At 44.6% G+C, this 15,118-nt stretch overlaps 1 protein-coding gene across 1 annotated transcript; it reads left to right on the forward strand.

Annotated features, from left to right (window-relative positions):
- Window positions 1-3,877: 3,877 nt before the first annotated feature.
- Window positions 3,878-15,104, forward strand: LOC111979304 (E3 ubiquitin/ISG15 ligase TRIM25-like). Its single transcript, XM_024009761.1, has 7 exons — window positions 3,878-4,412; window positions 4,492-4,587; window positions 4,734-4,967; window positions 7,180-7,202; window positions 7,327-7,472; window positions 7,585-7,856; window positions 14,115-15,104. The coding sequence occupies exons 1-7, from the start codon at window positions 3,915-3,917 to the stop codon at window positions 14,382-14,384; spliced, it is 1,539 nt and encodes a 512-aa protein (XP_023865529.1). The 5' UTR covers window positions 3,878-3,914; the 3' UTR covers window positions 14,385-15,104.
- Window positions 15,105-15,118: the final 14 nt, after the last annotated feature.

Raw genomic sequence — 15,118 nt, forward strand, 5'->3', positions numbered from 1 at the left:
TAATAGGAGAGAAATAAGCTTTTTGTGCATATCGAACATTTCTGGGATCTTCTATTTCAGCTCATGAAACATGGGACCAAGACTTTACATGTTGCGTTTATATTTTTGTTCAGTGTACATAACATACACTACATGTCCAAAAGTATGCTCGTCAAACACCTCATTCCAAAATCATGGACATTAATATGGAGTTTTGCTGCTATATCAGCCTCCACTCTTCTGGGAAGGCTTTCCACTAGATGTTGGAACATTGCTGCTGGGACTTGCTTCCATTCAGCCACAAGAGCATTAGTGAGAACGGGCACTGATGTTGGGCGATTAGGCCTGGCTCGCAGTCAGCGTTCCAATTCATCCCAAAGGTGTTCGATTGGCTTGAGGTCAGGGCTCTGGGCAGGCCAGTTAAGTTCTTCCACACCAATCTCGACAAACCATTTCTATATGGATCCCGCTTGTGCACGGGGGCATTGTCATGCTGAAACAGGAAAGCGGCTTCCCCAAACTGTTGCCAGAAAGTTGGAAGCACAGAATCTTCTAGAATGTCACTGTATGCTGTAGCTGTCACGTTCTGACCTTAGTTCCTTTTTTATGTCTTTATTTTAGTTTGGTCAGGGAGTGAGTTGGGGTGGGCATTCTATGTTGTTTTTCTATGTTTTGTTCTATACGTTATATTTCTATGTGTTTGGCCTAGTATGGTTCTCAATCAGAGGCAGGTGTCGATCGTTGTCTCTGATTGAGAATCATACTTAGGTAGCCTGTTTTCCCACTATGGGTTGTGGGTAGTTGTTTTCCGTTTTAGTGTTTTCACCATTCGGGACTGTTTCGGTTTTCATTTTGATTCTCTTGTTCTTTTTGTATTTTGTATTCATTCTCATTAAAAGTTATTATGGATACGTACCACGCTGCATTTTGGTCCTCCTCTCCTTCCACCAACGAAAGTCGTTACAGTAGCATTAAGATTTCCCTTCACTGGAACTAAGGGGCCTAGCCCAAACATTGAAAAACAGCCCCAGACCATTATTCCTCCTCCAACAAACTTTACAGTTGGCACTATGCATTCGGGCAGGTTGCATTCTCCAGGCATCCGCCATACTTTTGGTCATGTAGTGTATGACTGGGGATCTGACATCCCTCTGTCTGCTGCACTTCCTTCCTATTCATCTCTCTCAGCCAATAGGCTACCAGGTTAGATTAAGTTTTTCATATTCAATTTGTGTGTCGTGTAAAACATTGACACCAATTCACATTGTCAGTCTAACAAAATGATAACGTGTATAATGATGCCATGAAGCAGGAGCCATAAAACGGATGATGAGCATATGGAAATTAATAAACAAACAAAGCCTATATAATGACCGCATGCTCACCCCTACTGTTAAACATGTCACACCATGGCCACAAGGCACAGCTAAGCTGAATGGTGAGCTTTGAAAAACAGCAGGGAGTCTCAGGCTGTAGTTGTAAAGCACCACAAATACTGTGACTTAGGGCAGTCGTCACGGACACACCCTCTTTATTTCAATTCAATTTAAGGGCTTTATTGGCATGGGAAACATATGTTTACATTGCCAAAGCAAGTGAAATAGATAATAAACACTTAGTGAAATAAATGTTTAAAAAATGTACAGTAAACATTACACTTACAAAAGTTCCAAAAGAATAAAGACATTTCAAATGTCATATTATGTTTATATACAGTGTTGTAATGATGTGCAAATAGTTCAAGTACAAAAGGGAAAATAAATAAACCGAAATATAGGTTGTATTTACAATGGTGTTTGCTATTCACTGGTTGCCATTTTCTTGTGGCAACAGGTCACAAATCTTGCTGCTGTGATTGCACACTGTGGTATTTCAACCAATAGATATGGGAGTTTATCAAAATTTGATTTGTTTTCAAATTCTTTGTGGGTGTGTGTAATCTGAGGGAAATATGTCTCTCTAATATGGTTATWCACTTGGCAGGAGGTTAGGAAGTGCAGATCAGTTTCCACCTCATTTTGTGGGCAGTGTGCACATAGCCTGTCTTCTCTTGAGAGCCACGTCTGCTGTCGGCAGCCTTTCTCAATAGCAAGGCTATGCTCACTGAGTCTGTACATAGTCAAAGATTTCCTTAATTTTGGGTCAGTCACAKTGGTCAGGTATTCTGCCACTGTGTACTCTCTGTTTAGGGCCAAATAGTATTCTAGTATGCTACGTTTTTTTGTAAATTCTTTCCAATGTGTCAAGTAATTCTCTTTTTTTCTCATGATTTGGTTGGGTCTAATTGTGTTGCTGTCCTGGGGCTCTGTTCGTGAACCCGCTTGCTTAGGGGGCTCTTCTCCGGGTTTATTTCTCTGTAGGTGATGGCTTTGTCATGGAAGGTTTGGGAATTGCTTTTAGGTGGTTGTAGAATGCAATCTTTCGCTCTCTCTCTGTCTCTCTCTGAGTGTGTKTGTTTCAGCTCTCATCCGAAAACCCAAGATAGGTAATATGGTAGTTGCCGACTGGAGAGTTGCTTTCACTCCTACACTTCCTTCATAGCAGTGCAGGTGAAGGAAAGGAGATAAGGAGAGGAATCCTCCTTAGAGTCTTGAGATGCACCCTCGCTCTCTGAGTAGGTCATGTGACTATGTGCTATGAGAGGTCAGTCCCTCTGCTTAAAGCAGACATTTTTATGGGATTAGCCRGTTTCTACACACACTGACAGCACTACACCCAACGATGGCCACACTGTGACAGACCTGGGACACAATCAGGTAAGGGGAATCTATACTATATTGTGGACCTTTGAACAATCTGAAAAAACACACAAGAAAGACATATCAGAATGTGTATAGGACAGTTGTAAACAAGATAGGAAGAGCACATGTAGACAGGCAGGTGGAAAGGGAGGATGATGTCTTGATCCCGCCATAGCAACAGGCAGGGATTGGGATGCGCTATAGGTACAAAGATCAGGTCAAGCAGTGTTGCAACTCYTCCGTAGCATGAGAATAAACGCAGTGATGCAGATTATACCAGTTAACTAGAGAAGAAGTAGTCATGTCTGACACTTAGGACAATGGGAAGACCTTGAGGTGTTCTAATAATATTGGACAATGGCCGAAAACCTTGTAAACAGGCTTAATGGTTGATAAGTAGGAAGATAAATAGAGGAGTTGGCGCCGGTGAAGTGGACTGACCTAGCCCCGTTCCTAAAACCTTATTCCTAGTTTTTACATAAGTGACTTTGGCGTGAACTATGAGTAAACAGTGTCACTAACCAGTGTTGGKGAGTAGTGAACTACATGTAGGTCAACTACTAATTTGACTACCTTTTGCAGTAGCTTGGTGGTAGTTGAACTAAATTCAGATTTAGGGAGTGTTTTCATTAGTTAATTACTTTCTTTTGCCATCTAGTGATGTATCTAGCTGCTGGAACTACACGCTATGTTGGCAAAAATAAAATATGGTTAACTAGGCAATAATTACACATTGTGTTAAAATATGACCCCAAGGTAATATGTTCTTGCAATTTGTCGTCTATGACATTTCAGATTTTTAACGAAGTAGTTTGGATGTAGTGAACTACTTTTTCAAAGTTAACTTTAGTGAAGTAAACTATATTTTTCTATAAAGGGTAGATTTAGTGTAGCTTAACTTCTTCCAGTTTGAAGTAATTGGATGCTTGGTAAACTATATCTTCAGAGTAGCTTCCCCAACACTGTCACTAACTCCGTGACCACTGTACTGTAAACCTGACCCCAGGACTCAGCTTATAGCGGTCATGAAGTGGCTAGAAAATAAGACATTGGGCATTAAGACTGGGAATTAAAGATGATTTCAACTGCTCATTATTTGGACAAATTGACAATGATTTTGACATTATTTCCCAAAACAATTGTGCAAAGGTGCCTTTTCCCTTTTTGTGTTCCCTGGTGACAAAATCGGTTGCCATGGCGTCCCTGGAGGAAGAGTTGACCTGTTCGTTGTGCCGCGACGTCTTCAGCCAGGCCCAGTCCCTGCTGTGTGGCCACAGCTTCTGCCCGGCCTGCGTACGGGACACCTGGGGGCACAGGAAGGCTGGGGTCAGGGGTCGCTTCACCTGCACACAGTGCCAGGAGGAACAAGGGGTGGTGGCATGTGACTGCTGCCCACCTGTGGGGGAAAAGGACCAGGCGGGGACCACCGTGGCGGTGAAGACCTGCCTGCGCTGTGAGGTGTCTCTGTGTGCAGAGCACCTGCAGCCCCACCTGGAGCGGCCCGCCTTCAAGACACACCTGCTGGTGGAACCCCTGGGAGATCTGACTCACCGCAGGTGTCCCGCCCACAAGGAGATATTCCTCTACTACTGTGCAGACGAGCAGGTGTACGTGTGTTCAGAGTGCCTATTGGAAGGTGGCCATGCACAGCACCGCATTAAAGGACTGAGGAAGGTGGAGGAGGACCTCAAGGTCAGTAAACAACCTKTAGTTCCCTACAACTGGTGTTATAGTGTGGCTATAACAGTTCTAAATCTGTGTGTTTCCACAGGTCATCCTCAAGAGCCTTCTCCAGAAAGCAGATGAAAAGCTGAATGAAGGTGAACGGATCCTCCAAGAGCACCAGAACACTGACCTCACTATAACAGTGAGTAACCACACACACATGCTTATAGCGGTCCATCAATTTCCTGTTCATGCTTATATTAATCTATCCACGCTTCTATTCTGCCTGAAAGCTGAGTCCTGTTATGACCTTAAAAATCCATAGTGATGGTTGTTGTCCCCCTGCAGGACATGTCTGTGGCAAATGACTCCCAGGTGGAACGTATGGGTGTAGACCTGCAGCTGCAGGTGGAGAGGCTAGTGCTGGCCCTGAGGGAGAGCACCTTGAGGGAGAGGCAGAAGGTCATGGAGCGCCTGCAGAACGACTGCAGCAGGGTGAGGGTGGACCTGAGTAAGACCCAGGACATTCACCACTACCTGGCATCCTTGCTGGAGGAGACAGACCCCTTCCTGCTCATCTGGGTGAGATGTTTATTATTACCGGGTACCAAGATGACTAGAGAGAGGAGAGGGTTTGAAGAAGCCAATTGGAATCTGGGGATGATTTGGATACCATGGAAGAAAGAGCAAACAGGTTGGATATTCCGCCAGGGTAGTGGAGTTTACAGCCTACTTTTGGGACAAGTGCCATTGTGTCATTAGTGACCACGCAAGAGTTAGGACCTCAGTATTGCAATAAAACAATACACATCCAACTTCACAGTAACCATTTCAGGCAGTTAGACACAACMTTTGAGTATCCTCAAACAAACCAAATTGATCAAAGCCATCCTCTCAAATCATTTGATGGCTAGGTCACTATTCTGGTAATCATTCTGAATCTGAACATTCACTTCTGTACTGTACTGCAATGTTTAAACAACCTATTTATTTACAAGACAGCATATGTTGTACACTGCATAACAGAGGATTTCAATAATCTGTTTACCTCCCTGTCCATCTGGGGTGATTCACAGTGCCATTCATGCAGGATTTGTACTATGGCATTGAAGGCTTTCTGCTTTTATTGATTAGCCGTCAATGAATGTCTCTTTTTTAAAGATAGTACATTTGAATAACTTTATTAACAGTTTTGTATTATTGTCTTATAACCATGTATAATGGTGAATTACAGTGCGTCGGAAAGTATTCAGACCCCTTGACTTTTTCCACATTTTGTCTGATTCTAAAATTGATTAAATTGTCAATCTACACCAATACCCATAATGACAAGCAAAAACAGTATTTTTTTAATTTTTTAGCAAATGTATAAAAGAAATCAATGGAATATAACAGTTACATAAGTATTCAGACCGTATTCAGACTGTAATCACTTTGGCAGTGATTACAGCCTTGAGTATTCTTGGGTATGACGCTACAAGTTTGCACACAGTATTGGGGGAGTATCTCCCATTCTTCTCTACAGATCCTCTCAAGCTCTGTCAGGTTGGATTGGGAACGTCGATGCACAGCTATCGGGTCTCTCCAGAGATGTTCGATCAGGTTCAAGTCCGTGCTCTGGCTGGGCCACTCAAGGCATTCGGAGACTTGTCCCAAAGCCACTCCTGCGTTGTCTTGGCTGTGTGCTTAGGGTCGTTGTCCTGTTGGAAGGTAAACCTTCACCCCAGTCGAAAGTCCTGAGTGCTCTGGAGCAGGTTTTYATCAAGGGCCTCTCTGTACTTTTCTCCAGTCATATTTCCCTCGATCCTGACTAGTCTCCCAGTACCTGCTGCTGAAAAACATCCCCGCAGCATGATGCTGCCACCACCATGCTTCACCGTAGGGATGGTGCCAGGTTTCCTCCTGACGTGACGCTTGGTATTCAGTCCAAAGAGGTCAATCTTGGTTTCATCAGACCAGAGTATCTTGTTTCTCATGGTCTGAGAGTCTTTCGTTGCCTTTTGGCAAACTCCAAGCGGGCTGTCATGAGCCTTTTACTGAGGAGTGGCTTCCATCTGGCCACTACCATAAGGCCTGATTGGTGGAGTGCTGCAGAGATGGTTGTCCTTCTGGAAGGTTCTCCAATCTCCAGAGAGGAACCATCGTGACCATCGGGTTCTTGGCCGGGTGACCAGCTCTAGGAAGAGTCTTGGTGGTTCCAAACTTCTTCCATTTAAGAATGATGGAGGCCACTGTGTTCTTGGGGACCTTCAATGCTGCAGTAATGTTTTGGTACCCTTCCCCAGATCTGTGCCTCGACACAATCCTTTCTCGGAGCTCTACGGACAATTCCTTCGACCTCATGGCTTGGTTTTTRCTCTGACATGCACTGTCAACTATGGGACCTTATATGGACAGATGTTTGCCTTTCCAMATCATGTCCAATCAATTGAATTGACCACAGATGGACTCCAATCAAGTTGTAAACATCTCAAGGATGATCAATGGAAACAGGGTGAACYTGAGCTCAATTTCAAGTCTCATAGCAAAGGGTCTGAATACTTATGCAAATAAGGTATTTCTGTTTTTTCTTTTTTACAAATTGGCAAAAATCTCTAACAACCTGTTTTTGCTTTGTCATTATGAGGTATTGTCTATAGATTATTATTTATTTTTTTCATCAATTTTAAATAAGGCTGAAACGTAACAAAATGTGGAAAAAGTCAAGGGGTCTGAATACTTTCCGAATGCACTGTATAATTATTATTACAGTCTTATAACAGTCCTTGGCTCATTTTCTTTGTTCTGTCCACAGGCATTTCATTCTGATGACTCAAGGTAAATAAGGAATAGGTATTCATTAGTATGATATTGTTTGTGTCTGTGCGTGCTTGTGTATGTGCATATGTTTGAGTATAACATGATTTGTGTCTAACCTGCTACCTGCTGTGCTCTATAACAGGCTGCTTGTGGAACTGAACTGCCCYCTGTTCACCCCTGACCCTGTCAACCTGGACAGGAAGTACATTGTGGAGGACATTGAGAGCAAGCACAGACAGTTCATCACYGAGACGCTGCACTGTCTCACCGTACTCAAGAGAGAGCTCTGTGAGTGCACAGGCTGAACCTTCAACCCTTATATCTGAGATGGGATGAATTCAGGTTTATTCATTCATATTTACTTTCTCTCTGTGCTTTCTGTCTCTCTCTATTTCTATAGCGACAAGTCCGTTGACTCTGGACACTAACTCCGCACATCCTCTCCTGAGCATTTCTGATGGCCTGCGGTCAGCCATGCGGGTCAAACACCGCCTTCCATGTGCCACTCACCCCGACCGCTTCGATCACTGGGCTCAAGTCCTGACCGTCCAGACATTCTCCTCTGGAACCCATTACTGGGAGCTGGAGGCAGAAGGCTTCTGGGACATTGCGGTGTCCTACCGGAGCATCGGGCGGAAGGGGAAGGTGGGCAATGCCTTTGGAATTAACAAGGTACATTGTCATCACTCTTCTTCCCCTTGTTCTTCTTCATGTGGTCTTTAATAATAGCAAGAACTGTGGTAATAAGACTGACATGACATGTTAGTTGTCATCTCTGTAAACTGATCTGGAAGTTGATCAATAGCTAGCTTTCCATCCAATTGGCGACCGWTTTTCATTGAAATTGTCACATCCTGATCTGTTTCACTTGTCTTTGTGCTTGTCTCAACCCCCCTCCAGGTGTCGCTCATCTTCCCCATAATCCCYWGTGTATTTATACCTGTGTTCTCTGTTTGTCTGTTGCCAGTTGGTCTTGTTTTCCTAGTCTCTGTTTTCTAGCCCTCCCGGTTCCGACCTGTTCTACCTGCTCTGACACTGAGCCCGCCTGCCTGACCATTCAGCCTGCCTGTCCTCGACCTGCCTATTGCCTGCCCCTTGTATTTGAATAAATATCAGAGACTTGAACCATCTGCCTCCTGTGTCTGTGTCTGCATCTGGGTCTCGCCCTGTGTCGTTATAGTACGAACTGGCCATGACTGACCCAGCAGACTCGGACCGGCTCTTTAACGCTGTCTCCCTGCAGGGAGGCACCATTGAAAAACATGAGGAGCTACTTCAGAGCCTTATGGAAGGTCTCCATACGCTGTCGGGACTCCATAACCAGRGTTTCAAAATGTTACTAGAGCAATTCCATGGACCATCTATCAGGCAGCATGCCACAATGGAGACCTCCCGGACGCTCAGTAATTCCCCTGCCAGTGATGATTTTGTACAGCCTACCCCGCCTTCCCGAGAACCCAGATTACGTCAAGAACCCTGTAGTGTGGCAGGCTGCGCAGTAGTCTCTCACACGTTAGCCGCCGAGAGTGCCTGCAAACCGGAGTCTCTGTTTGATACCTTTCTCCATGGACTATCCAAGGACATTAAAGACGACCTCGCAGCTCGGGAGTTACTYCTGGACCTCGATTCCCTCATAGCCTTAACAATAAGGATGATGGACTATGAGAGCGCAGGAGGGAGAGGTCTGTTTTCAGCCCCACTCGTTCGTCCACGGCTGCCTGCTCGCCCCCGAAGAACCCCGGGAGTCCACGACKCCTGCATTTTCGAGAGGATCTGAAGTCAACCGAGTCCCGTCGGGATCATCGAGAACGAGCGACTCGTTTTCTACAGTGCTTACGCAACTGGGCAGATCTAGATTGTCGCCTCAGAACTGACTACAGATGCTTAACTCCAACAGTTGCCTGTATTGTGGTGCTACAGGGCATTACAGTACCAGTAAAAGACCAGACTCATCAGCTAGGTAAGAGTACCATGGTGGGCCATACTGGGAGTTTTCTATCACATTACTCGTACTCTCTTCTGTGTTATCCTGCTGTGGGGTGACTGGTCTAAATCTCTCCGGGTGCTCATTGACTCTGGAGCTGATGAGAGTTTTATGAACACTACTCTGGTATCGGAGCTGGGTATCTCCACACAACCCCTCGCCGTTCCCATGGACGCCAGAGCACTGGACGGAAACACCATAGGCAGGGTCACTCATAGTACGGTGCCCATTAACCTGCGTGTGTCGGGCAATCACAGTGAGTCCATACAACTTCTTCTCATTGAATCCCCCAATGTTCCTGTTGTTTCGGGATTTTCATGGCTCCARAGGCACAACCCCGTTATTGACTGGACCACTAGTTCTATCCTGGGTTGGAGCCCGTTCTGCCACACATTGCCTGAAGGAGGCGCATCCTACCCCGGGACGACCTTCTGCAGGCTCTGGTAAAGCCTCAGATTTCTCARCTGTTCCTGCGGAATACCAGGACCTCCTGGAGGTGTTCAGCAAGACTCGCGCCACCTCCCYCCCTCTGCATTGTCCCTACAATTGCGCTACTGATCTCCTCCCGGGCACAACACCGCCTCGTGGGCSGCTATATTCCCTGTCTGGCAATGAGAMCAAGGCCATGGAGGAGTACATTGAGGACTCTCTGGCTGCTGKGAGCATTCGTCCTTCTGCCTCCCCTGCTGGCGCATGGTTCTTCTTTGTGGAAAAAAAGGACAAGACCCTGTGTCCATGTATCGACTACCGGGGCCTCAATGACATCAAGGWGAAGAATCGTTACCCTTAACCACTCCTCTCCCTGGCCCGGCTTACCAAATGTTTGTCCCTGATTCGGCCCAAGCTCAGGTCCTGGAATGGGCTCATTCCTCCAAGCCCACCTGCCATCCCGGCTCCCATCGAACCCTGGCMTTCATCCGACAACACTTCTGGTGGCCCACTATGGTTCCTGACGCCTCAGCCTTCGTCGCCGCATGCACGGTGTGTGCTCAGAATAAGACTCCGTGGGAAGCTCCGGCTGGMCTCCTTCAGCCACTCCCTGTTCCTCATCGTCCCTGGTCCCATATATCCTTGGATTTTGTCACTGGGCTTCCTCCGTCTGATGGCAACATCACTATCCTGACAGTAATGGATAGGTTCTCTAAAGCCGCCAATTTCATCCCTCTCCCTAAGTTACCTCCAGCCAAGGAGAAGGCCCAGCTCATGGTGCAGCACGTCTTCCAAATCCATGGACTCCCTGTTGACATTGTCTCTGATAGTGATCCTCAATTCTCATCCCGATTCTGGAAGGCGTTCTGCACCCTGATTGGGTTGTCGGCCAGCCTGTCCTGCGGGTTTCATCCCCAGTCAAACGGCCAGTCGGAGCATGCCAATCAAGACCTRGAGACTGCGCTTAGGTGCCTCGTCTCAACCAACCCCACCACCTGGAGGCGGCAACTTTTATGGGTGGAGTATGCCCGGAACACTCTTCYCTGCTCGGCCACTGGGCTTTCGCCCTTTGGGATATCAGGCCCCGCTCTTCCCAGAGCAAGAAGAAGAGGTCAACATACCCTCGGCCCAGATGTTCGTCCTCCCCGTCCATCGACGGCCATCCGGCCTACTGTGTCTGCATCTGGGTCTCGTTATGTGTCGTTATAACAAATATAAAAAAATATGCATAAATAAAATATGCATTCTCCCACCAGTGGTGTGTTTCCACCAAACAGACTTGTTGGGGATAAAAATCAGTGCGTGATGATGTTAGTGCACAGAAAATGTACTTTTACGCAGAATAAAAGTCTTAAATCAATCGTATTTTAAACTTSTCACAAAAACTGTTGCTTTAAATGTGCCTACTCTGCCACGTCGGCTCCCGAGTGGCCCAAGGCACTGCATCTCAGTGCTAGAGGCGTCACTACAGACACCCTGGTTCGAATCCAGGCTGCATCACAACCGGCCGTGATTGGGAGTCCCATAGGGCGGCGCACAATTGGCCCAGCATCGTCCGGGTTTGGCCAGTGTAGGCCGTCATTGGAAAATAAGAATTTGTTCTTAACTGACTTGCCTAGTTAAATAAATAAAAAAATAAAAAAATGCTTGCAGTGGTGTGCGGATAGGCTAGTTTACATGATGAGATTATTATGGATAAGAGTGAGAATATTTTTTGGCAGTCATGTATCGATCATCATGTTGCCAGAATAAGACCCTCAATATTTATTGGAAAGGAGCATCAAGCTCATCCCCGTGCACTTTCACCACCCTGTGAAGTTCATCATAATGTATTTAACGTGTAGCCTAATAAACTGCATGGTTTCCCGAGTCATAGTGGGAGGACCACCACCATATCATAGTGTGACTCTATGTTTACTTCCATATGATGGTTAGGGGAGAACCCGGGATGAGCTAGAGCTAGAGAGACCATATTTTACAACAAACAATTTATACATGTCCTCTACCATTAGCAGCTGTAATTTTATTTCTATGGTAAAAGAGTTKAAATGAAATAGACCGAGAACAGAACTGCGTCAACGTTACTTTTGTACCTGCCGGTGGGGCTGGAGTAACACAGCCTTGGGACAGAAGTAACAGCTGGTGAGAAATGCACAATAACTGTCTTCTCTTATCTCTGTTTCTGGTTTGTAATGCTCATTACTTTCAACAAATTGACTATCAGACATCATTTCATGTTTGTGTCAATTTGAATAATTAATGCTATAATGAAAATGATCCATGCGTCAACATCGCAATGTTGATCAAACCACTACATTTTGCCTTACAATATTATTCAGACTAAAAGGGATCACATAAAAGCTATATTAAATCATAATTTTCTTATTGCACGTAGTTGGAGATTTTTTCTCACAATTTCAAATGATAATTCCTACTTAGCCCGACCAATCAGGTGTCCTTGTCATGCACGTTCCTCGTGTCTTGATAGAATAACTGTTTTTATTCTCTTCACAAATGGCAAACTCATCATGCTTATCACATTTCCATGGCTTGACACCTGTCTCTCCTGTAACTTCTTCCAGGGTAACACCCAAGGCTWGCCAGCATGAAACTTGAAACCTTTGCTTTATCTTGGCCAGGTCGCAGTTGTAAATGAGAACTTGTTCTCAACTAGCTTACCTGGTTAAATAAAGGTGAAATAAAATAAATATATATTTTTTATATATTTTTATTGATGCTTGAAATTGATGCTTCATTAAATAGTACTCACAAAACACCAGTCTCAACGTCAACAGTGAAGAGGCGACTCCGGGATGCTGGCCTTTTAGGCAGAGTTGCAAAGAAAAAGCCATATCTCAGACTGGCCAATAAAAAGAAAATATTAAGATGGGCAAAAGAACACAGACACTGACAGAGGAACTCTGCCTAGAAGGCCAGCATCCTGGAGTCGCCTCTTCACTGTTGACGTTGAGGCTGGACAGAGGAACTCTGCCTAGAAGGCCAGCATCCTGGAGTCGCCTCTTCACTGTTGACATTGAGACTGGTGTTTTGCGGGTACTATTTAATGAAGCTGCCAGTTGAGGACTTGTGAGGCGTCTGTTTCTCAAACTAGACACTCAAATGTACTTGTCCTCTTGCTCAGTTGTGCACCGGGGCCTCCCACTCCTCTTTCTATTTTGGTTAGAGCCAGTATGCGCTGTTCTGTGAAAGGAGTAGTACACAGCGTTGTACGAGATCTTCAGTTTCTTGCCAATTTCTCGCATGGAATAGCCTTCATTTCTCAGAACAAGATTAGACTGACGAATTTCAGAAGAAAGTCCTTTGTTTCTGGCCATTTTGAGCCTGTAATCAAACCCACAAATGCTGATGCTCCAGATACTCAACTAGTCTAAAGGCAGCCAGATGTATTGCATCTTAAATCAGCACAACAGTTTTCATCTGTGCTAACATAATTGCAAAAGGGTTTTCTAATGATCAATTAGCCTTTCAAAATGATAAACTTGGATTAGCTAACACAACGTGCCATTGGAAAACAGGAGTGATGATTGCTGATAATAATGGGCCTCTGTACGCCTATGTAGATATTCCATAAAAARATCTGCCGTTTCCAGCTACAATAGTCATTTACAACATTAACAATGTCTACACTGTATTTCTGATCAATTTGATGTTATTTGAATGGACAAAAAATTWGCTTTTTCTTTMAAAAACAAGGACATTTCTAAGTGACCCCAAACTCTTGAACGGTGGTGTATATATATATATTTTTTATATGATATGACTTTACTCCAGGGGCGTAGGCACCCCCTGGGGAGCCAGGCCCACCCAATCAGATTGAGCAAAATCTGCTCTTTTACTTGTGTTCCAAACGGGACATTATTTGTCGTTTACCTAAACACCGTCAGATAGAAATCATAGCAAGCAGTGCACTGGGTTAGCCAGATTTGATGAAATATAACAGAAAAGATKACCTGGAATGACATTCACTCTCACGGGATGGGTTGCCAAAAATATCTAACTGAAAGCCACACCACCCAATAGGTCAGGAATATGACTGCATTGAGGCATATGTCACTGTGCTTCTATGGCTATATGCACCATGCAATTGCCTATTTCATTTGTTAATTTAGTAAACAACACAGCTCATAATCCAGTGCCTTCATCACAGTCATTTTACCCATATTTTAGTTTTAATTAGCGTTAAAAAAAATCTATCTTTTCTCTCTACCCCATGGCAAAATGTGTGGAATAGCATGATTAGCTATAAAACTGGACATTTTTCTCCTTGCCCCATGGCAAAGAAAATTCACCCACATTTCTGCAGGCMCACCCACCAACGAATTTCTGGCTATGCCATTTCTTTAGTCGCATAAAAACTGTGGATAGAAACATTGTTATTTTCTTTAATTGGTCTCTTTGAATGTAACTTTTATCACGAGAAACAAATGGTGATAAAAAATGAAATGGTTGGTTTTCTATATTGACTGCTAGATAATGGATGATGTTTTGACTTGCAGATGTCTTGGAGCTTGACACAGCAGCATGATAGAAAGCTGGCCGCCTGGCACAACCACAGGAAGACACGCATCTCCAGTCGAATGTCGGGCAACCGTGTTGGCGTGGCCCTGGACTATGGCGCAGGCACCATCACCTTCTCCGAGGTGGGGCCATCCAACACCCTGACCTACCTGCACAACTTCACCACCTCCTTCAGCCAGCCCGTGTGCCTGGGCTTTGGCCTCTACAAAGCTGAGCTCCATAGCAGAATCTCCATAGTGAGGGTTTGAGAGATCATCAGGAACCAGAGAATTAGAATGGGGTGGGAGCTCAAGGATAGAGACTTTGTGGGAGGTTTCCTTCTGGAACATCTCCCAGGACCTCATGAGGGATTGGACGATGAACAATAGAGCTTGTGTGAGCATGACGAATGGTAAGACTACATTCTTACAGAGCTCAGGACTCAAAGTACTATGAACTATGACTTTGAATCAGTAAGGAATGGACGTGTATGTCCTACTTTTGTCACGGTTTGGGGGAATTTGAAAGACCCAAGCAACTTGGACCCAAGGGAGAGTTTTAATCAAATACATCCAATCTACAGGACAATATTCTAAAGAAMATGTAACATTCAGTGGATAGTTCTAGATTCTTGTGATGCAACATAGCTATGGGGTCCCTTTTCCTTTTCTGAGTGTGTTTAGACTATTTTTTATGCATATAATAAAATGGGTTCTATGGGGCACTCATGTACCAAGCTAAATAACCCAAATAATGTTGAGAAAAAAGAGATGGAAGGTGTGTGGACTGAACCATATTGTAGTATAGATAACAAAATCATCAGACATTAGAATCTTCACAAAAGTGAAATTATGTAGGCCATTATATTGAAAGGGATTCGCTTGAAGATGCTCAAGGCAGATTCATATGCTTTAAATCAATGTCATAGTTCGTGTCAGACTAAACAATGTCACAAAATTACCTTCAACATTAAAACATCTCAGATGCAATACTTTCACTGTCA

This window comes from Salvelinus sp. IW2-2015, linkage group LG19 (assembly GCF_002910315.2).
Source record: "Salvelinus sp. IW2-2015 linkage group LG19, ASM291031v2, whole genome shotgun sequence".
Classification (NCBI taxonomy): Eukaryota; Metazoa; Chordata; class Actinopteri; order Salmoniformes; family Salmonidae; genus Salvelinus; species Salvelinus sp. IW2-2015.